Source organism: Oncorhynchus mykiss, chromosome 26 (genome assembly GCF_013265735.2).
Source record: "Oncorhynchus mykiss isolate Arlee chromosome 26, USDA_OmykA_1.1, whole genome shotgun sequence".
Lineage (NCBI taxonomy): Eukaryota > Metazoa > Chordata > Actinopteri > Salmoniformes > Salmonidae > Oncorhynchus > Oncorhynchus mykiss.
Genome location: NC_048590.1, coordinates 35,602,529 through 35,626,183, shown reverse-complemented (window position 1 = coordinate 35,626,183; position 23,655 = coordinate 35,602,529). Strand labels below are relative to the sequence as shown.

At 41.3% G+C, this 23,655-nt stretch overlaps 2 protein-coding genes across 4 annotated transcripts in view; one reads left to right on the top strand and one right to left on the bottom strand.

Annotated features, from left to right (window-relative positions):
* Window positions 1–277: 277 nt before the first annotated feature.
* On the bottom strand, window positions 278–17,978 carry gpib (glucose-6-phosphate isomerase b). The gene is made up of 18 exons (XM_021586546.2): window positions 17,773–17,978; window positions 16,923–17,013; window positions 16,665–16,733; window positions 16,352–16,471; window positions 16,055–16,138; window positions 15,762–15,908; window positions 15,437–15,508; window positions 15,288–15,332; window positions 15,124–15,177; window positions 10,069–10,129; window positions 9,867–9,910; window positions 9,618–9,770; window positions 7,415–7,544; window positions 7,129–7,205; window positions 3,491–3,619; window positions 3,139–3,214; window positions 2,954–3,020; window positions 278–1,485 (listed from the first exon to the last, which is right to left on the bottom strand). The coding sequence occupies exons 1-18, from the start codon at window positions 17,889–17,891 to the stop codon at window positions 1,362–1,364; spliced, it is 1,662 nt and encodes a 553-aa protein (XP_021442221.1). The 5' UTR covers window positions 17,892–17,978; the 3' UTR covers window positions 278–1,361.
* Window positions 17,979–18,897: 919 nt separating this feature from the next.
* Window positions 18,898–23,655, top strand: part of LOC110506723 (granule associated Rac and RHOG effector protein 1) — a 44,872-nt gene continuing 40,114 nt past the window's right edge. The window contains exon 1 of one of the 3 annotated variants that reach the window (XM_021586543.2): window positions 18,898–18,959. The gene's annotated coding sequence lies outside the window, so the exon portion shown is untranslated. Of the gene's footprint in view, window positions 18,960–20,102; window positions 20,245–23,655 lie in introns of those variants that run through there. The other 2 variants (XM_021586545.2, XM_021586544.2) reach the window with 2 other exon arrangements.

Here is a 23,655-nt window from a genome sequence, read left to right as displayed (position 1 = left end):
ACACAACTGTGGGAAGCATTTGGGTCAACATGGGCCAGCATCCGTGTGAAATGCTTGACACCTTGTAGAGTCCATGTCCGATGAATTGAGGCTGTTCTGAGGGCTAGAGGGGCTGCAACTCAATATTAGGAAGGTGTTAATAATAATTTGTACACTCAGTGTATTCTTGCATACAACATCATGGTAATGTACTTGCTGGATTTATGATGAGACATATTCATGCATTACACAGCAAAGTAATCTGTAATGTACGAGCAGAAATTCTGATGAGACATTGTTTGAAATTCACAGAGTATTTTGTTTAATGGAGTTTTAGCCGCATATCATAGAGCTTAATGATGATTAAACTGTCTCACATTGAGGGGCCTGCATATCACATTATGTTTTCCAGATGTATTTCTGCCTGCTGTTTGTTTTTCTCTGAGTATGGATGCTACTTAACAGTCTGTGATGTCTGGGGATTTGTGGGGATGGAAAATAGAGGAGATAGATTGACCTCTGCCCCTGTGTTCCAAAGAACAAACTCTGAGGCTGGTTTGGTTTACACTGGGCCAAATCTGGGGTCCTCTAATGCCATCTAGTGATGGTTTGGATATAAAGGAACACTTACATTCCCCTATGAGTAAAACTCATTGGATTTATTGAGAGTGTGGTTTGAAAGTGGTTTCCATTATTCATACATAAATGCATCATTATCCTCTAGGGTTGCCAGCAACTGCAAACTTCTGAACCGAATGCAGGCTAGAATCAACTAAGGAAATGTATGTTTATTAAAAGCCTTACTCCCCATCAGTGGAGTGGGATAGTCTAGGATGTAGTTTACACTCCCCTCCACAGGCTCACTCTACAGTAGCGTTCCCCTTTACAGTGGTAAACCCATAATTATAAACTGGGTGGTTCAAACCCTGAATGCTGATTGGCTGACAGCCATGGTGTATCAGACCGTATACCACGGGTATGACAAAACATTTATTTTTACCCTTCTAATTATGTTGGTAACCAGTTTATAATAGCAATAAGGGACCTCAGGGGTTTGTGGTATATGGCCAATATACCACGACTAAGGGCTGTGTTCAGGCACTCCGCATTGCGTCTTACATTAGAAGGGTCCTTCGCCGTGGTATATTGGCCCTATACCATACCTCCTCGGGCCTTATTGCTTAAACATACAACGGTACATAAAATACAGTCCGATGGCACAACAAACAAACAAGACACAGACAGATGATTAAAAACATAGAAAGTGCTTATACTCCTCTGCGTGGTGACTGATGCTGCAGTCTACCTTCACTACAACCCAGACACCCCCCCATCAGCAGGGAGGCAGGACAGGGAGGATGGATGAGGTAGGTGGTGGCAGGTTAGGCGTGGTTCTTCTTGATAAAGTTAATGAGCCCGTTGGTGGAGGAGTCGTGAGAGTGGACCTCGCTGGAGCCATGCAGCTCAGGCTCGATCTTCTTACACAGAGCCTTACCCAGCTCAACTCTGAGATAGAGAGATAGTTGAAGTTGGATGTTTACATACACCTTAGCCAAATACATTTAAACTCAGTTTTTCACAATTCCTGACAATTTAATCCTAGTAAAAAATTCCCTGTCTTAGGTCAGTTAGAATCACCAAATTATTTTAAGATTATGAAATGTCAGAATGATAATAGAGAGAATGATTTATTTAGTATTTTATTTATTTCATCACATTCCCAGTGGGTCAGAAGTTTACATACTCTCAATTAGTATTTGGTAGCATTGTCTTTAAATTGTTGAACTTGGGTCTAACATTTTGGGTAGCCTTTCACAAGCGTCCCACAATAAGTTGGGTGAATTCTGGCCCATTCCTCCTGACAGAGATGGTGTAACTGAGTCAGGTTTGCAGGCCTCCTTGCTCACACACGCTTTTTCAGTTCTGCCCACAAGTTTTTTATGGGCTTGAGGTCAGGGCTTTGTGATGGCCACTCCAATACCTTGCCTTTGTTGTCCTTAAGCCATTTTGCCACAACTTTGGAAGTATCCTTAGGATCATTGTCCTTTTCGAAGACCCATTTGCGACCAAGCTTTAACTTCCTGACTGATGTCTTGAGATGCCGCTTCAATATATCCACATAATTTTCCTACCTCATCATGCCATCTATTTTGTGAAGTGCACCAGTCCCTCCTGCAGCAAAGCAACCCCACAACATGATGCTGCCTCCCCCATGCTTCACGGTTGGGATGGTGTTCTTTGGCTTGCAAGCCTCCCCCTTTTTCCTCCAAACATAATGATGGTGGTACCTTCAGGCGTTTGGAAATTGCTCCCAAGGATGAACCAGACTTGTGAAGGTCTACAATTTTTTATCTGAGGTCTTGGCTGATTTCTTTTGATTTTCCCATGATGTCAAGCAAAGAGGCACTGCGTTTGAAGGTAGGCCTTGAAATGCATCCAAAAGGTTGACTCAAATTATTATCCAATTGAGTCAAATTATGTCAATTATCCTATCAGAAGCTTCTAAATCCATGACATCATTTTCTGTAATTTTCCAAGCTGTTTAATGGCACAGTCAACTCAGTGTATGTAAACTTCTGACGCACTGGAATTGTAAATACAGTGAATTATAAGTGAAATAATCTGTCTGTAAACAATTGTTGGAAAAATGACTTGTGTCATGCACAAAGTAGATGTCCTAACCGACTTGCCAAAACTATAGTTTGTAAACAAGAAATATGTGGAGTGGTTGAAAAATGAGTTTTAATGACTCCAACCTAAGTGTATGTAAACTTCCAACTTCAACTGTAGATAGACATAATAATAGACATAATAATGGACAGAATAGTAAGTCACCAAAAAACTCACCAGAGTGGACAGACTGGAATGTCAATGAAACATTTGTTCATACAATTTCATAGGATAAAGGCTCTGTTTATAATCTGTCATAGATTACACATTATAGAGGAGCTTGGTTTCAAATAGTCACACTTACCCCCACTGGTCAAAACTGTTGATCTCCCACATAACACCCTGGACAAAGATCTTGTGTTCATACATGGCTGTGAAACAAACAACACCATACATTATTACTGGGAGCATAACAAGTAAATACATTATTTTGATCAATATTTCAAATATCATTGGTTGTTGGTTCACAGGTCCATATTCAGCTCTTACCAATAAGTGCTCCCAGTGTGAATGGGTTCAGCTTCTTGAAGACAATAGAGTTGGTTGGCTTGTTTCCTTGGAATACCTTACAGCAGAACAAGAGGACATTTTAAAATCACACAACCTGTTGTAAGACAGTTGTTGTATACTTGTAATTATACAGTGTTGCACCCTGTTTGAAGCTTCTTCCATCCTGATGCAAAACTTATTTTGTCCACTAGGAGGACGCACATCTCTATCAGAGCAACAGTGTCTGCCCTAGCAATAGACACACAATCTCCCCAGTATAACAACAGGGTTTAAGCCCAGCCGGACTGGGGCTGCAGTGGACTTGCGCCATGAGGGATCTGCTCTCACTAACTTTGTGTGGCAGAATGGTTTCCAAGGCCTCTCCTGTCAGGCCGCCGGCCTCCAGTTCCTTCTTAGCCTCCTCTGTGGTCTTTCCTTTCATCAGAGCCTCAGTCTGGGCCAGGAAGTTGGCCATCAGGATCTACAGACACAGAGGATACAACAGGTAAGGCATTATCCATTATGACATTATCCCTGAGCATTATCCCCAGTATCACACAGCATGAACACTGCATAGGCTCTTTTGACAGATATACACTAAAAGTAGGCATCACTTGAATAACTGAATGATTAGCTCAGTCACTGAATGGGAAGGTATTTAGTCCCAGATCATTCCCACTGACACCACGTCATTTCAATGTGGATAATTGGGTAATATTCGGTTGAGATGGTTGATCAATTGGATTACAACCTATATTCACCCACTCAAAAAAACAGCCAGAAGTTTGTTGAATTTCCAAAGTGTTATCACTCTGCTTTCAACCATCGGTATAAAAGCATAACCAAATTCCAATGGAAAAAACATGTCTGATTTTTGGTTTAGTTGTCACCCAAATGTCTGTCATTGCGCTTTCAACCATTTAAAAGCACTGACAGATATATTGTTCATTTATACAACAGATTGGGTTATTACTGTGCTTCATCTAATAGCTGAACTAAATGACCTGGATTGAAGTTGAGACTTTTTAAAAGTACATGGTGCAAGAGACCAATACGGTTTGAGATTCTATATAGATTATTACAGCAACATGCATGTTTTATATGATTACATACAGTAAGAAGAAATGTATGGTGACAGTAACTTCATAATGTGGCCTTGGATGTGTTACTCATTTTAAGGTTGAACGTTACATTCGTTTGTAAGAAAGCCTTAACTTTAGGCTATTTACTATATTACAAAAGTAGTGCTGAATTTTGTTTGCTTGACAATGCAACCAAATTTCAACATTTAAAGGAGATGTACAGTGCCTTGCGAAAGTATTCGGCCCCCTTGAACTTTGCGACCTTTTGCCACATTTCAGGCTTCAAACATAAAGATATAAAACTGTATTTTTTTGTGAAGAATCAACAACAAGTGGGACACAATCATGAAGTGGAACGACATTTATTGGATATTTCAAACTATTTTAACAAATCAAAAACTGAAAAATTGGGCGTGCAAAATTATTCAGCCCCTTTACTTTCAGTGCAGCAAACTCTCTCCAGAAGTTCAGTGAGGATCTCTGAATGATCCAATGTTGACCTATATGACTAATGATGATAAATACAATCCACCTGTGTGTAATCAAGTCTCCGTATAAATGCACCTGCACTGTGATAGTCTCAGAGGTCCGTTAAAAGCGCAGAGAGCATCATGAAGAACAAGGAACACACCAGGCAGGTCCGAGATACTGTTGTGAAGAAGTTTAAAGCCGGATTTGGATACAAAAAGATTTCCCAAGCTTTAAACATCCCAAGGAGCACTGTGCAAGCGATAATATTAAAATGGAAGGAGTATCAGACCACTGCAAATCTACGAAGACCTGGCCGTCCCTCTAAACTTTCAGCTCATACAAGGAGAAGACTGATCAGAGATGCAGCCAAGAGGCCCATGATCACTCTGCATGAACTGTAGAGATCTACAGCTGAGGTGGGAGACTCTGTCCATAGGACAACAATCAGTCGTATATTGCACAAATCTGGCCTTTATGGAAGAGTGGCAAGAAGAAAGCCATTTCTTAAAGATATCCATAAAAAGTGTTGTTTAAAGTGTTCCACAAGCCACCTGGGAGACACACCAAACATGTGGAAGAAGGTGCTCTGGTCAGATGAAACCAAAATGGAACTTTTTGGCAACAATGCAAAACGTTATGTTTGGCGTAAAAGCAACACCCTGAACACACCATCCCCACTGTCAAACATGGTGGTGGCAGCATCATGGTTTGGGCCTGCTTTTCTTCAGCAGGGACAGGGAAGATGGTTAAAATTGATGGGAAGATGGATGGAGCCAAATACAGGACCATTCTGGAAGAAAACCTGATGGAGTCTGCAAAAGACCTGAGACTGGGACGGAGATTTGTCTTCCAACAAGACAATGATCCAAAACATAAAGCAAAATCTACAATGGAATGGTTCAAAAATAAACATATCCAGGTGTTAGAATGGCCAAGTCAAAGTCCAGACCTGAATCCAATCGAGAATCTGTGGAAAGAACTGAAAACTGCTGTTCACAAGTGCTCTCCATCCAACCTCACTGAGCTCGAGCTGTTTTGCAAGGAGGAATGGGAAAAAATTTCAGTATCTCGATGTGCAAAACTGATAGAGACATACCCCAAGCGACTTACAGCTGTAATCGCAGCAAAAGGTGGCGCTACAAAGTATTAACTTAAGGGGGCTGAATAATTTTGCACGCCCAATTTTTCAGTTTTTGATTTGTTAAAAAAGTTTGAAATATCCAATAATTGTCGTTCCACTTCATGATTGTGTCCCACTTGTTGTTGATTCTTCACAAAAAAATACAGTTTTATATATTTATGTTTGAAGCCTGAAATGTGGCAAAAGGTCGCAAAGTTCAAGGGGGCCGAATACTTTCGCAAGGCACTGTATCTACTGCTTGGATAGCTCCATCTGAGCCACGGGCTAAATCCCATTCTTTAACTTTTGGGCTGAGTTGGAGACGCGAATCCAACATATCATTTGTTAACAAGTTAATAATAGGCTACAGTATTTATTGTATGTCAAAAGTGATATTGAATTGTGTTTGGTTGTCAACGCAACCAAATATCAACATTTGAAGGAGACTTATCTTCATTGTGGATAGTTCCATCTGTGCCACTGACTTAGTCTGGTGTTAATTTGAGTTTGTCTTCAAATTAATAATTGATATGCTGGATTACATCTCCATCTCAACCAAAAATCTAAATTAATTAATGGGATTAAATAAAAATAATTTCAAATTTCAAATGCACTTGAAATAAAGTTTGATTTGATTTAGTCCTATTCTTTAACTTCAATTTTTGGTTGAGATGGAGACAGGAATCCAACATATCAATTATTAATTTGTAAATAAACCAAACACAATTCAATAAAACAAAATATCATTACATTTGAAATCAACCACAGCTTGAAACCCAAGGCCTATTGTATGGTCTATTTTTTCTGTTGAATTAAAACAACAGCTGTTGATTATTTTGAAAATGCTATATAGTCCTAAATAGTATCATTGATGATATATGAGTGGTAAAGTATGGTCACATTTAATTTGCTCTGTTAAACATTCCCTTTGGAATGACTTGACAGCAACAGTGAATCTCATTCATTTTTAAGTGGAGATCTCTCAACAATCATTCTCACAATAGCATATTGGTAATTGTCCGAAACAAATATCATAGCTAAGCAGTGCTGGGCTTGGTTAAAAGCCTGGATGGGAGGTCAAAGGTTAGCTGTAGATAGATACATTCTCCAGTAGGAGGAGCTGCCCAGCCTATTCTTTTGAAGATCTGACATTGTTTTAAATGGTACAGATTCAACATATTTTAGATCCAATGTATTTTACACATAGATTACATGTCACAATACGTTGACAAATTACGTTGAAACAATGTTGATTTAACCAGTTTGTTCCCAGTGGGTTGGTAGTGCTGGAAGATGTGTCCTGTAGGGGTAGCCTACCTTATGGTGCTTACTTTCCCTGATGGGGTGCTGTGTCTGGGCAGGGATGAGGAAGTCAGCGGGGACCATGCGAGTTCCTGTGGAGGACACAGCAGTAACACTGCATCTGTGACTAATAACATATTACTCTTCCATAACATACATACTCATCCATTTCAGCTGACCATTAATCAATATGTTGAAGAGCTTATGGACCAGTCAGCAACATTATTTGGGTATGAGTTAAGAGAATATAAACTTTCAAAAGTCAGATTTTAACTGGACAGTTCCTTTAAGGAGGCAGTACCTTGGTGAATGAGCTGGTAGAAGGCGTGCTGTCCGTTGGTGCCAGGCTCTCCCCATACAATGGGGCCGGTATGGTAGTTGACACGTTTGCCATGGATAGTGATGTACTTTCCATTGGACTCCATGTCACCCTATAGACATCACATGAATTGAACATCTTCAGAGTTCTGTTTCAGTTAAATTTAAACTAATACTAAAACAACATTATCAGGCTATTTAACCTAGACTTGGTATGCACAGTAAAACACATTTCCATTTGATAAATACAAATCTGACAATATACGACCACATCCTACCTTCAGGGCAAGGAGTGGGTGTTTTATTTATTTAATTTTTTATTTGACCTTTATTTAACCAGGTAGGCTAGTTGAGAACAAGTTCTCATTTACAACTGCGACCTGGCGACGAGTATGAAGCGAGGGCCAGCCAACGAGAGCGTACAGGTCGCAGTGGTGGGTAGTATATGGGGCTTTGGTGACAAAACGGATGGCACTGTGATCGACTGCATCAAATTTGCTGAGTAGAGTGTTGGAGGCTATTTTGTAAATTACATCGCCGAAGTCAAGGATCGGTAGGATAGTCAGTTTTACGAGGGTATGTTTGGCAGCATGAGAGAAGGATGCCTTGTTGCGAAATAGGAAGCCGATTCTAGATTTAATTTTGGATTGGAGATGCTTAATGTGAGTCTGGAAGGAGAGTTTACAATCTAACCAGACTCCTAGGTATTTGTAGTTGTCCACATATTCTAAGTCAGAACCGTCCAGAGTAGTGATGCTGGACGGGCAGGCAGGTGCGGGCAGCAATCGGTTGAAAAGCATGCATTTAGTTTTACTTGCATTTAAGAGCAGTTGGAGGTCACGGAAGGAGAGTTTTATGGCATTGAAGCTCGTCTGGAGGTTAGTTAACACAGTGTCCAAAAAAGGGCCAGAAGTATACAGAACGGTGTCGTCTGCGTAGAGGTGGATCAGAGAATCACCAGCAGCCAGAGCGACATCATTGATGTATACAGAGAATAGAGTCGGCCCGAGAATTGAACCCTTTGGCACCCCCATAGAGACTGCCAGAGGTCCGGACAACAGGCCCACGGATTTGACACACTGAACTCTATCAGAGAAGTAGTTGGTGAACCAGGCAAGGCAATCATTTGAGAAACCAAGGCTGTTGAGTCTGCCGATAAGAATGTGGTGATTGTGACAGAGTCGAAAGCCTTGGCCAGGTCGATGAATAGGGCTGCACAGTATTGTCTTTTATCGATGGCGGTTATGATATCGCTTAGGGCCTTGAGCATGGCTGAGGTGCACCCATGACCAGCTCTGAAACCAGATTGCATTGCAAAGATGCTACAGTTGGATTCAAAATGGTTGGTAATCTGTTTGTTAACTTGGCTTTCGAAGACCTTAGAAAGGCAGGGTAGGATAGATGTAGGTCTGTAGCAGTTTGGGTCTAGAGTGTCTCCCCTTTGAAGAGGGGGGTGACCGCAGCTGCTTTCCAATCTTTGGGAATATCAGACGATACAAAAGAGAGGTTGAACAGGCTAGTAATAGGGGTTGCAACAATGTCAGCAGATAATTTTAAAAAGAGAGGGTCCAGATTGTCTAGCCCGGCTGACTTGTAGGGGTCCAAATTTTGCAACTCATTCAGAACATCAGCTATCGGGATTTGGGTAAAGGATAAATGGGGGAGGCTTGGGCGAGTTGCTGTGGGGGGTGCAAGGCAGTTGACCAGGGTAGGGGTAGCCAGGTTGAAAGCATGGTCAGCCATAGATAAATGCTTATTGAAATTCTCAATTATAGTGCAGTGGGCAGCTGGGAGGAGGTGCTTTTATTCTCCATGGACTTTACAGTGTCCCCAGAACTTTTTTGAGTCTATGCTACAGGATGCTATTTTTTGTTTGAAAAAGCTAGCCTTTGCTTTTCTAACTGCCTGTGTATATTAGTTCCTAACTTGCTTGAAAAGTTGCATATCACGGGGGCTATTCGATGCTAATGCAGAACGCCACAGGATGTTTTTGTGCTGGTCATGGGCAGTCAGGTCTGGAGAGAACCAAGGGTGTATAGATTTTATAGTAAATTGCCACAGACTGACACATTCTTCACTGTGTTTTGCTTTGGCTGTTTACTTATGTTACACTCAGTCATGTCTTAACTGTGGTAGTAACTCTTAACCCTAGTAAAGTCTCTTAACCCTGGTAGTGACTGACGGACCTGCTGGAAGTAGGCAGCGAATCGGTGCATGTACTGGTCATAAGGCAGCATGGCGTGGGTCTCGGCCTGGAAGAAGTTGATGTACCAGACACCCAGCAGAGCCAGGAGCATGGGAGCGTTCTTCTCCACAGGGGCGGTTGTGAAATGGTTGTCCTACAGAAACAAGAGGGGGTCAACTCACACGTATTCATCTGACCAATAGAAAAGTTTCCAAGTCTTTGGACAGTGAGAATAATTGGCTGTACTTACCATCCAGTGAGCCCCTTCTAGAAGCTTCTCAAAGTTGTCATAGCCTAGGGAGAAAGAAAAGACCAGAGACTTTGAGTTATTCTTCAAATATCTCCTTTTAATTGATTACAAAGGTTATTCTACTCAGGTAGAGTACAGGCAGCTGATCAGAGCATTTGAATATCTAAACATGGAGAATAAATCTACAACATAATGTACATACCGATGTGCAGAGCAATGGACAATCCAATACAAGACCACAGGGAATAACGTCCACCAACCCACTAAAACACAGCAACAATCTGGTTAGAAATGTGCACAATATCAACAAACATTTCTTGAGCTTAATCATTTTCACAGTACAACTTTGAATATGCAACATGTATTTTTTCCCTCCAAAATGTAATGACCCTAACACCAATGTTATGTACCTGAGAAACATGACTCTTACTCAAATTACTATTTCAGTGCTGTGCATTCTGGTCTATGTATTTTATATTCATTGGTGTCTGGTGGTGTCCGGAGAAGATTCATAAACCTCAGAGCACTCTGAAGCTTACGTAATTGAAAGTGACACAGAGACGGGGAACTGTGCCCAAACTCACGTGGTCCTACAGCTTGCCCCAGAAAGAGGCCCCCTGCCTCTAAAAATTCCATAACAATGTCTTGAAATTCCTTACCATTAACCCGTATTTATCTGTGGTGACACATTTCAGCCCACTGCAGAGAATGAATCCCTCATATTACACAGCACTTCATTTGGGTAATAATATAATAAACAGTGTGTAATAAGTAATAAATAGCTAGGTAGGCCTATATATATGAAAAGGCAGACACCAACTTCCAAATATTCTCACTTCTCATAATTATTTTCAATGCGAATGCCACCTTTTATCAGTAGTGGTGCGTGGGTAAAATCCTCGGGGAAGCCAATCCAGAAAAAAAGCCATTTTACAACCCAAGTGTTGTGATAATTGCATTGTTTGCTCTATAATCTGTTAGTTCATACGCTATGACACCATGATACACTATATAGGCCAAAGGCCGAGACAATATGAAGACACAGTGGCAGAATAAATTCAACCACACATTTGCTTCATTACAAAACCAAAAAGAGAAACATCTGTCCGGTGAAGTCCACAGAACATATTGCATTTTTGACAAAACAACTATTGATTTAGAACACAGAGTTACTGCAAGTCGTAAAGAAAACAGGAGCTGCCTCCACTATTCCAGCACCATTTCAACTTCAACATCATCTAATCACCTATTCTTAGTATAATACAGTGACATCTAAAAGATACCAAAAACTATTTAGTCCAATCAACGTTAGCTAAATATGATTTCTCTCTGTGTTTGAAATATTTTTTTGTTTTACCTTTATTTAACCAGGCAAGTCAGTTAAGAACAAATTCTTATCTACAATGACAGCCTAGGAACAGTGGGTAGAACGACAGGGGGTAGAACAACAGATTTGTACCTTGTCAGCTCGGGGATTTGAACTTGAACCTTTTGGTTACTAGTCCAACGCTCTAACCACTTGGCTACCTTGCCACCCCAGGGTAGCCTATATGTATACACACACATGTACATATATATACAGTGGGGACAAATCACATTGTATGGTTTTAAGTAATTAATTAGCATTTTATTGTATGACATAAGTATTTGATACATCAGAAAAGCAGAACTTAATATTTGGTACAGAAACCTCTGTTTGCAATTACAGAGATCATACGTTTCCTGTAGTTCTTGACCAGGTTTGCACACACTGCAGCAGGTATTCTGCCCGTGCTGATGGATGGAGGTTTTCACTGAAGCATGGGGGTGGAAACTCCTCCATACAGACATTCTTCAGATCCTTCAGGTTTCGGTGCTGTCGCTGGGCAATACGGACTTTCAGCTACCTCCAAAGATTTTCTATTGGGTTCAGGTCTGGAGACTGACTAGGCCACTCCAGGACCTTGAGATGCTTCTTACGGAGCCACTCCTTAGTTGCCCTGGCTGTTTTGGGTCATTGTCATGCTGGAAGACCCATCCCGACCCATCTTCAATGCTCTTACTGAGGGAAGGAGGTTGTTAGCCAAGATCTCGCAATACATGGCCCCATCCATCCTCCCCTCAATACGGTGCAGTCGTCCTGTCCCCTTTGCAGAAAAGCATCCCCAAAGAATGATGTTTCCACCTCCATGCTTCACGGTTGGGATGGTGTTCTTGGGGTTGTACTCATCCTTCTTCTTCCTCCAAACAGGGCGAGTGGAGTTTAGACCAAAAAGCTATATTTTTGTCTCATCAGACCAGATGACCTTCTCCCATTTCTCCTCTACTCTGGATCATCGAGATGGTCATTGGCAAACTTCAGACGGGCCTGGACATGCGCTGGCTTGAGCAGGGGGACCTTGCGTGCGCTGCAGGATTTTAATCCATGACGGCGTAGTGTGTTACTAATGGTTTTCTTTGAGACTGTGGTCCCAGCTCTCTTCAGGTCATTGACCAGGTCCTGCTGTGTAGTTCTGGGCTGATCCCTCACCTTCCTCATGGTCATTGATGCCCCACGAGGTGAGATCTTGCATGGAGCCCCAGACCGAGGGTGATTGACTGTCATCTTGAACTTCTTCCATTTTCTAATAATTGCGCCAACAGTTGTTGCCTTCTCACCAAGCTGCTTGCCTATTGTCCTGTAGCCCATCCCAGCCTTGTGCAGGTCTACAATTTTTATCCCTGATGTCCTTACAAAGCTCACTGGTCTTGGCCATTGTGGAGAGGTTGGAGTCTGTTTGATTGAGTGTGTGGACAGGTGTCTTCTATACAGGTAACAAGTTCAAACAGGTGCAGTTAAGACAGGTAATGAGTGGAGAACAGGAGGGCTTCCTAAAGAAAAACTAACAGGTCTGGGAGAGCCTGAATTCTTACTGGTTGGCAGGTGATCAAATACTTATGTCTGGCAATAAAATGCAAATTAATTACTTAAAAATCATACAATGTGATTTTCTGGATTTTTGTTTTAGACTCCGTCTCTCACAGTTGAAGTGTACCTATGATAAAAATTGCAGACCTAGGAAAACCTGCAAAATCGGCAACGAAGGAGTGGCTTCGTAAGAAGCATTTCAAGGTCCTGGAGTGGCCTAGCCAGTCTCCAAAGATTTTCTATGGGATTGAGATCTGGAGGGAGTTGAAAGTCCGTGTTGCCCAGCAACAGCCCCAAAACATCACTGCTCTAGAGGAGATCTGCATGGAGGAATGGGCCAAAATACCAGCAACAGTGTGTGAAAACCTTGTGAAGACTTACAGAAAACTTTTGACCTCTGTCATTGCCAACAAAGGGTACATAACAAAGTATTGAGATAAATAAGTATTTGGTCAATAACAAAAGTTTTCCACCATCATTTGCAAATTAAATAATAAAAAATCCTACAATGTGATTTTCTGGATTTCTTTTTCTTATTTTGTCTGTCATAGTTGAAGTGTACCTATGATGAAAATTACAGGCCTCATCTTTTTAAGTGGGAGAACTTGCACAATTGGTGGCTGACTAAATACTTTTTTGCCCCACTGTATATGTATGTATGTATGTATGTATGTATGTATGTATGTATATATATATATATATACATATACACACACACACACGTGTGTTTGTGTGCAAGTATAAAAAACATGTTGACTCACCCCACTTGTAGAGAAACGCCAATGTCATCCTCTTTTATGTTGCCTAAATTACATTTTTGTTGTCCTAGGCTACAAGTACCGTGACTGTGTGGCCATGTACGCCTCCAACTCATCATCAAGTTTGCAGACAACACTACAGTGGTAGGCTTGATTACCAACAACGACAAGACGGCCTACAGGGAGAAGGTGAGGGCCCTTGGAGTGTGGTGTCAGGAAAAAAATCTCACACTCAACATCAACAAAACAAAGGAGATGATCGTGGACTTCAGGAAACAGCAGAGGGAGCACCCCCCTATCCACATCGACAGGACAGTAGTGGAGAAGGTGGAAAGTTTTAAGTTCCTCGGCGTACACATCACAGACAAACTGAAATGGTCCACCCACACAAACACTCAAACTTTTACAGATGCACAATCGAGAGCATCCTGTCGGGCTGTATCACCGCCTGGTACGGCAACTGCTCCGCCCACAACCGCAAGGCTCTCCAGAGGGTAGTGAGGTCTGCACAACAACCACCCGAGCCACTGCCTGTTCACCCCGCTATCATCCAGAAGGCGAGGTCAGTACAGGTGCATCAAAGCTGGGACCGAGAGACTGAAAAAAAGCTTCCATCTCAAGGCTATCAGACTGTTAAACAGCCATCACTAACATTGAGTGGCTGCTGCTAACATACTGACTCAAATCTCTAGCCACTTTAATAATTTAAATATTGGATGTAATAAATGTATCACTAGTCACTTTAAACAATGCCACTTTATATAATGTTTACATACCCTTCATTACTCATCTCATATGTATATACTGTACTCTATACCATCTACTGCATCTTGCCTATGCCGTTTGGCAATCGCTCATCCATACATTTATATGTACATATGAATTCCTTTACACTTGTGTGTATAAGGTAGGTGTTGTGAAATTGTTAGATTACTTGTTAGATATTACTGCATGGTTGGGAACTAGAAGACAAGCATTTCGCTACACTCGCATTAACATCTGCTAACCATGTGTATGTGACCAATAAAATTTGATTTGATTTGACAGAGGGGCGCTGTTTCGTTCGCTCGGACGCTTTCTCCGGTAACACGCAATCAGCCTCTTGCAAATTCAAGGACATTTATGAAACATAGAATAGACCCAAAATATTTCTTTCTTGGTCCATTTTGGGGAAGCCTGGCTTCCCTTGGCATCCATGAATACACACCACTGCCTTTTATACATATTACTTCTGAGAGCAAGCAGCTATCTTTACTCAGACGTGAAAGGGCATGGCATGTTAGAGCCGTTACCCTTTAAATACCAACAATGTAACTAAATATAGCTTTCTGACCTTTGATGTGACCCAGCCTTTACAGTAACCTCTCCAAGGGAGAAGGTCGCTACCAATAATATAATACTCTTTGAGGGCAGAGCTGGAGAGGGCGGCTTCTGATTACCCCACAGCTGCCAGCCTGTGAGCCCAGGCACCTACTTCAGTCAGAAGTCTACGCTATTTATAGCTGTTGCCTAAGTCCCCCCGTCAAAAGCCTGTCATTGCAGGAAGAGCACTGTACTACCCCCAATGCAATGCACACATGACATTCTGCATCATCAGATAACATGCACTCACATCCCAGAAGCCAAACATGTTGTCAGGATCAATGCCAAAGGCCTTCACTAAGGGCTGCAGAGGAGAAAGAAAGAACCAAATTAGAATGTTATTTTATTTTACAGAAACACATGCAGAGCATATCACTGCATTTATGATGGTGTATGGCAAAAATTAGAACTTACGCCGGCAGTGGAGAGCGCCACAAAGTGCTTGGCAACAGCAGATTTCTGTAAAGAAGACCATGTTTAATTTAACATACTTTGCATTCATCTTCAGTCATAGAATTCAACCTCTTTCCCTGTATTTTTCTAAAGGTAAAAAGGCTACCCACATCTTTTGCGTGCTCAATGAACCATTCCTTGGCAGACTCTGCGTTGGTGATGGTCTCTTGGGTGGTGAAAGTCTGAAAAGGGACAGTTAGATCACTACAGTAACACCAAAGACATTCCATTTCAAATGTGTGTTTAGGCTACTGTGTACAGTACTAAACCACTAGCAGTTCATGCTGCTCTCTCCACCCAGTCTCAGGGCTGGGTGACAATAGGAAAGCCATTCAGAGATAATTTTGGCTACGAATATCTCTCTCTCAAGTGTTCAGACAAAACAATAAAACCATTGAATGCACTGGTACGGTAAAGACAACCAAAAGCGGGCACCTTGGAGGCCACGATGAACAGGGTGGTCTCAGCATTGAGCTCAGCCAGGGTTTTGGCGATGTGTGTGCCGTCAATGTTGGAGACAAAATGCACACGGGGACCTCCCTTGGAGTAGTTCTTCAGAGCCTCAGTCACCATTAGAGGACCCTGGCAAAGAAGACAACAAATACACAGTGATGGCAGAGGTAGCTTACACACCTAATAGTGCAACATCATATTGCCTAGGTAAATAAAGGTTAATTAAATAAAAAATATTGACAATTTAACAAATGATACGCAATAATTTTACTTACCAGGTCAGATCCACCAATGCCGACGTTGACAACGTCTGTGATGGACTTTCCAGTCCAGCCCTTCCACTCGCCACTGCGAACTTTCTACACCAGACACAAACGAGTAGACCATTGAAAAAAGTGCCTACACAATTCAGTCAAATTGCATTTGTTATGCCTTGAATGCCACAGGGAGATAGCTAGCAATTCTATGAATAAACGGTACTGTAACTATTCAAATTGGAAATACAAACTGTCTCACTAAGAGATTTGGGGGATTACTACGAAATTGAGACCCTTGGGTCAGCTCCCACTCACGTGGCAGAAGCCCTTCATCTTCTCCAGGACTTTGTTGACCTCAGGCATCACATCATGTCCGTCAACCATGATGGGATGGTTGGAGCGGTTCCTCAGAGCCACGTGGAGCACAGCACGACCCTAACCAAACAGGTGGAGAAGATACAGTAAGGACACACACTGATATGCGAATTACAGCAAATGTATGTAGTGCCATTTATTTGTTTAAAACCAATTTCTGAGGTGTCAGGTGTGTTACATTTGACCATTCATTATCACAATGATAATAACATTGATAATAAACCACGCTCAAGAATAAAGCTCAGATACGCACCTCAGTGAAGTTGATCTTGTCTCCATGGAACATCTTGTCCCTGGCGGCCTCAATCCCCCTCGACTTGCCCTAGAGAAAACATATATACATCTATTGGTGGGCAAATGGGCCTTCCATGTCAGAAAGGTTGATGGGGTACTGGACGCACAGCAGAAGAAGACTGTTTTTATAATGACTGTAGGTAAATGCCAAATCCAGTATGGCTATTTGTAATTGTTGTGTTATTTGAATCATTACGATAGAGAAGCAGCCATTTACCAGTTCGACCAACATCTTCATGACATCCTCAGTGATGAGATTCTTAGAGTAATCAATCAGAATGTCTCCATGATCTGTCTTCAGCGTTGTGCTATTCAGACAGAACATTTGACAGGGTGAGTGATCTGTTTCCACAGATATGCTATTAAATGAGGGATTATATATGTAATTCTGTCTGTTTCTGGGTTTAGGCAATTAACTCAATAACCTTTTGCCCACGAGTTACAAAATCAAACAGCCCTTTACCATGAAACAAATATAAATCTGTTTTGTTTCACCACAAGCATTTTGTAGTGAATTTGAGGGGTAGCCCAATCGAAACCCACCTATTTATAATTCCAAGGCAAGCAGGGTATCCCAATTATACTCTTTGCTTGTGTATGTGGAAGTGCTTGTAATGCACTTAAGAAGGTTAGGGTTATTACAATACAGATAGCAATACAGACAGACATCAGACAACACACCAGCACACCACTAGCAGTACATGAAGAGAGTTCAGACAGAAGTGCTGTGCATTTTTTATGGTGTGGAAGCCCATAAGCTACTCTGATAAAAGGCACTACTTCATATTTTGGGGAAGGAGACAGTTGCACCTGAATGAATTATGTCACAGTATGCAATAGCGAAGATCTCAAATTGTACAGTCGTTTTTTTATTGGCAGTAGCATCTGTTCATGATGACATATTATGTGCTTTGTCTAAAGGTAGCCTGAAGTGAAGACAATATTTTCTAATGGACAGCATTTTAATTGAAATCACATGTTACACTGGTGATGTTATGTTTTTTTTTAGAATAAGGATACTGTGTGTATCTTCAACAAATTGATACTAAAGTCAACCATAAAGATACCTGAATTTGTGGAATCTCTCCTTGTCTTCCTCAAACATCTTCCTCATGTTGAGGTGCAGAGCATGTTCATGGTACCATTTCTCCAGTTTCTGGAAGGTTGGGTCGTGTGTGAGTCCCATGGTGTCGAGAGGTGCTGGGCGCGGTCCTTTCAGCTCAACTACCCTGGTTGAGTGAGACTGTAAGGCGCGAGAGGAGAGGCTTTTGAAGGGCAACCACCCCGCTACACTTGCCCCTCCTATAATAACACGATACTTCGGATCGTGCAGCACAGCCACACATACTGTATCAGTAATGCAGCTTTCAAGACTGTTATGTAGCTAAGTCCATAACATTACCAATCGACTAAACTTACAATTCAAGACATTGGGTAGTTTTACCAAATTCCATGACAAAAAAACTTCACAAGTCAATTATAAAATGGAGTGACAACAGTATCATTGAATAATATGGAGTCAACTTCTCAAGTTACATAAACGTCACTACACACAAGTAACATCGAATTAATAAAATGTAATTGCCTCCAGATGTGATACTATTTTATGAAATTATGTTTTTAAACATAGGACCAAGGGAAATGTCAATTAATGCTGAATATTGTATTTTCCGATGATTATTAGAACAGCGTCAATGTGTGGACCACCAAAGTGCGTCTCGTCCAGTGGGAGACATGGAGTGTCGAATCTTTGTAGCACTCTAGCGTTTGATAAGTGATACTTCACCTATTCAGTTTAAAAAGAGCACTAGAGGGCGGATAACTCCACGGAATGTACCTAAATACCTTTGTGTGACAATTCGATTCTTGGAGCAAAAAAACATTTTCTACCGTTTCAGTGGGTTTGTTTCATAAATACAAATAATCGATTCAAATAATGATGAAATTAGTTATTAAAAGCGTAATATATTGTTCGTCCACACTTGAATTTGTAACAAATGTCATGCATGCCATGTTATCTACATAAAACATAATATTTGTGATGAAGCAATGCTGATATAAAAATATGTTAATATCTGAAGCTTTCACCTCTGCATTCACTTCGAATTCGATGTTTTTGAGTGTGTCTGATCCGTGTGATCAACCGAAGGTTTGGAGTTTAGCTCACGCGCTCTGGTTTATATAGAGAAACGTCACATCCGTTGTATACAGACTTCATTCGCTGTCAAGAGGGTGGATGCCTGCTAGCTAGCTGGTAAGTGATGCGCTTATCAACTCTACTTTGATTAAAAAACATTTGATTTGAAAGCTCTTAACACATTTACTCTCGTCACAAATAACAGTTTTTGTAACAAGGAATAGTACCCTAGTGTCCCAGTTGTATTAGGTTTGTTTTTTGTGTTCTAGCTTTTTTTTAAAAATCGTGTCGCAGAGCGCTAGCTACAGTGCCTAGATAGCTAATGCTTACATTAGTTGTCGATAACTAGCTAGTTAGCTGTGGTCTTTGGGAGTTCTGTGGCCGTTCAGTAGCTACTAACCAGAAACCTACAATTTTAGCAACAGTTGCTAGAAATTCTAAGATATTCAAACTATGAATGCGTGGTAGTGAACTGGCTTTTAGTATGTATTTTAAGATACCCATTATATAATGTAGATGTGGATAACTAACGTTAGTTAGGTGTGATTTGTTTGGTTTCGGGACATTGTTTTTGCAAATATGTTGTATCTTTGCCCACCCTGCGAGGTAATTTCAAGGAGTGTCTTTCGAGGGTCAGGGAAGGTAGATAGTCCACTAACTAATGCTAGGTAACTAAGTAAACTAGGTAAACGTGTCTACTAAGTAGGGGCCAAACATGTTTACAATAAGTAAAGAACCCTAATAAGTCTATGGTAATTCTGAAAATGTACAGCCTAACTTACTAGTTACCTGGCTGCTAACGTTAGATATTTGGTTGTGTGTCCTTATGGGGACTAGTAGTTAGAGCGTTGGGACCAGTAACCGGAAGGTTTTTGGATCGAATCCCCGAACTAACCAGGTAAAGATGTCGTTCTGCCCCTGATCAAGGCAGTTAACCCACTCTTCCCGGTAGGCCGTCATTGTAAATAAGAATGTATTCATAACTGACTTGCCTAGTTAAGTAAAGGTGAAATAAATACAATAAATGCTTTTCCAAACCGGGTAGTGTTTGTTACAGTGATAGTTTCTTATGTATTTTGTGTAACTTATGTTGCCGAACTTTTTCTCCACTCGAGCCTGACAGAGGCGTCTTAGTTTAGGGCGTTAAAAGGCCGTATTAATAGCTTGCAACATAGTGCACGGTGTTGCCTGCATGAGTTTCGATGAAACCGGTGTACTGCGCTTGCGGAGATTATGTTGCACCTTCCTGCTAAATAGTGATCAGATTCATAAATACTAGCCTACGAGCTACGTCTATGCATTTTTCTATGCTTCAAAGCTGGTTATATCGGCTCACTTGAACTGATCTCACAACCGGCTAGTACCAAGCTGGTCGGATTTGAAAGATTATCACCGATTTATAGTAGGTCAAATCTAATGTGGCTTTTTATAACAATTAACAAGCTGGTTGGGCAATTTTGCGACCTCTTTACTTGAAAGAAAATCACCCCACAACTGTTCTTCCGAGCTCATATCTGCTTACTGTAGTTAGCTAGATATCTACTGATTTTACACTCCATCGGTATTTAGGCATGTTAGTATATCTAGGTTGCGTTATGTCTCGCTTTCATAAACATTTGCTTGTGTTATAGCATGCTAACCAGTGAGCGACAGCCGGAGCAAGCTTGATGCATCCTCAGAACGGGAGAAGCCCTTGCTATCCGGTGCATTTGGTAGCTTGCTTGGTAAATAATATCAATAATGCTGCACCGTTGTTTTCGATGTAATACATTGATTTGGGTATTGGGTGATTTGTTGACTGTTATAGTTTTCTGCTTGGGCGGTAATGTTGGATTGAGAATTTGACACATTTTGCCAAGATATATGCCAGTAGTACAGTATCTTCCCACTCAAATCAAATTGTATTTGTCACGCTACGAATACAACTGGTGTAGACTTTACCATGAAATGTTTGCTTACGAGTCCTTCCCAACGATGCAGTTTAATAATAAAATGGTAACTAGGAATAACATACACAAGAATGGAGCTACGGTATATACAGGGAGTACCAGATCAATGTGCGAAGGTAGGAGGTAATTTTGGTAGATATGTACATGAAGGCTGGGTATTGACTAGGCATCAGGATGGGTAGTAAGAGTAAAATAAAGAACAGACTAGAAGGAGTGGAAAAGTGTGTGCGTGTGGGAGGTTTTGTGGGATGTAGGTTGTGTCTGTGCACATGTGCATAGGGTCAGTGCAAGGTAGTCAGGGCAGATAGCTTGGGTACCATTCGTTTGGGTACCATTAGTTTGCTACATAGCCATCTTATGGTTTGGGGGTAGAAGCTGTCTCTGAGCCTGTTGGTCCGAGAGCCGATACTCTGGTACCATTTGCCCAACGGTAGCAGAGTGAACAGTCTATGGCTTGGGTGGCTGGAGTCATAGGCAATCGGGCATTCCTCTGACACTGTCTGATATAGTGGTCCTGGATGGCAGGAAGCTCGGCCCCAGTGATGTATGGGCTGTCCGCACCACCCTCTAGCGCTTTGAGGTCAAAGGCGGTGCATTTGCCATACAGAGTGCTGATGCAGCCAGTCAAGATTCTCTCGCTGGTGCCGCTGTAGAAGCATCCGAGGGCCCATGCCAAAACTTTTCAGCCCGAGGGAGAAGGGGCGCTGCCTTGCCCTCTTCATGACTGTGTGTGTGGACCATCCTTAAGTCCTTAGTGATGTAGACGCCGAGGAACTTGAAGCTCTCAACCCATTCTACAACAGCCCCGTCGATGTTGATGGGGGCATGCTCTCTTTTTTTGCCTTTACCTCCCTTATCTCATCTCATTTGCTCACATCGTATATAGACTTGTTTATACTGTATTATTGACTGTATGTTTGTTTTACTCCATGTGTAACTGTGTCATTTTATGTGTCAAACTGCTCTGCTTTATCTTGGCCAGGTCGCAATTGTAAATGAGAACTTGTTCTCAACTTGCCTACCTGGTTAAATAAAGGTGAATAAAAAAAATATAACATAATAACACACAGAAATACGAGCCTTTGGTCATTAATATGGTCGAATCCGGAAACTATCATTTTGAAAACAAAATGTTTATTATTTCAGTGAAATACAGGTGGCATCCCTAAGTCTTAAATATTCTTGTTACATTTGTACAACCTTCAATGTTATGTCATAATTACGTAAAATTCTGGCAAATTGGTTCTCAATGAGCCAGGCTGCCCAAACTGTTGCATATACCCTGACTCTGCGTGCAATGAACGCAAGAGAAGTGACACAATTTCCCCTGGTTAATAGTGCTTGCTAACCTGGATTTTTTTAGCTAAATATGCAGGTTTAAAAATATATACTTCTGTGTATTGATTTTAAGGCATTGGTGTTTATGGTTAGGTACAGTCGTGCAACGATTGTGCTTTTTTCGCAAATACACTTTTGTTAAATCATCCCCCTGCGTTGCATCGATTTTATGCAACGCAGGACACGCTAGATAAACTAGTAATATCATCAACCATGTGTAGTTATAACTAGTGATTATTGATTGATTGTTTTTTATAAGATAAATGTAATGCTAGCTAGCAACTTACCTTGGTTTCTACTGCATTCGCATAACAGGCAGGCTCCCCGTGGAGTGCAATGAGAGGCAGGTGGTTAAAGCGCTGGACTAGTTAACCGTAAGGTTGCAAGATTGAATCCCGAGCTGACAAGGTAAAAAAATCTGTCGTTCTGCCCCTGAACAAGGCAGTTAACCCACCGTTTCTAGGCCGTCATTGAAAATAAGAATGTGTTCTTAACTGACTTGCCTAGTTAAATGTGTGCCGCTCTGCTCCTGAAATGATTACCAATTTTACCCAGTTCATGTAAAACTTAACTGCTATTGGGTTAACTTTATCTGTTTGAATATAAAGTTGAATTCCCCCTTCTCCTAAAAATGAATGTACTAAGACTATTATAATAAATTGCTTTTGTTCATGGTTATTGTCAGTTACACGATTATCTGATAATTGAGCCAGCCTTCGTTGTTGCATAACCTCACCACCTGGGGCTGGCAAGTCAGGAAGTCCAGGATCCAGTTGCAGAGGGAGGGGTACAATCCCAGGGTCCCTATCTTGGTGATGAACACTGAGCTGTAGTCCATGAATAGCATTCTCACTTATTTCCCCACCTCGGTGTGGCTGAATGTTATACACGTAAGACACATTTCAATCAGTACTGTCCAACTCAACTGACAACCTTATTAAAGGATTTGAATAATCCCATTATATGTGCTACTACAACCCAGAGGTCTTTGGTATTGTTGAGCTAAAGGCAGCTTCTATTGCCATGTCTGCCTCCTTTGGTTATGTGGAATGTATTTCCTGTTTGGGTTGCTGCAGTTTGGAGAGAGGGGGGGAAAGTATGACCTTCTGCCTAAAATCTTGTTGCTCCACAAGTGATCTGAAGAATGCGGAAGTTTTTACCAATATAAACATCTCTCATTTTTGGGCTATTTTATCATTGTGGAATCAGGTTGTCAATGCTGCGGTCTCTTGTTTTGAGGGAGGTGTGTGTGTGTGTGTGTGTATATATATATATATATATATTAAAATAGGCCAAATACTGTTAGTAGCCTAAATGTGTCACTGAGTTTTTGAGTATAGACCAGTTGTTGGTCATCTCATCTCTCCTCTGTAGTAAACCAACATTTCCAACACACAGATTTGTCACTGCCCCCTCTTTATCGTTGGGTTTCTGTTTGCTTTGAGCTTGTCACATTTTCAGACATTGCATTATTGCCTGTCATCCATAGCTTGAGGAGATATTATACTTTGCAGTAGTTTGTTTTA

Excerpts from the sequence above, each read along its gene's own strand:
- gpib (XM_021586546.2), bottom strand. The coding sequence starts at position 17,891 with ATGGGACTCACACACGACCCAACCTTCCAGAAACTGGAGAAATGGTAC. Across the intron at positions 15,909-16,054 it reads GCATTGGTGGATCTGACCTG|GGTCCTCTAATGGTGACTGA; the intron begins GTAAGTAAAATT and ends CTTCTTTGCCAG. Across the intron at positions 9,911-10,068 it reads GTCCATTGCTCTGCACATCG|GCTATGACAACTTTGAGAAG; the intron begins GTATGTACATTA and ends CTTTCTCCCTAG.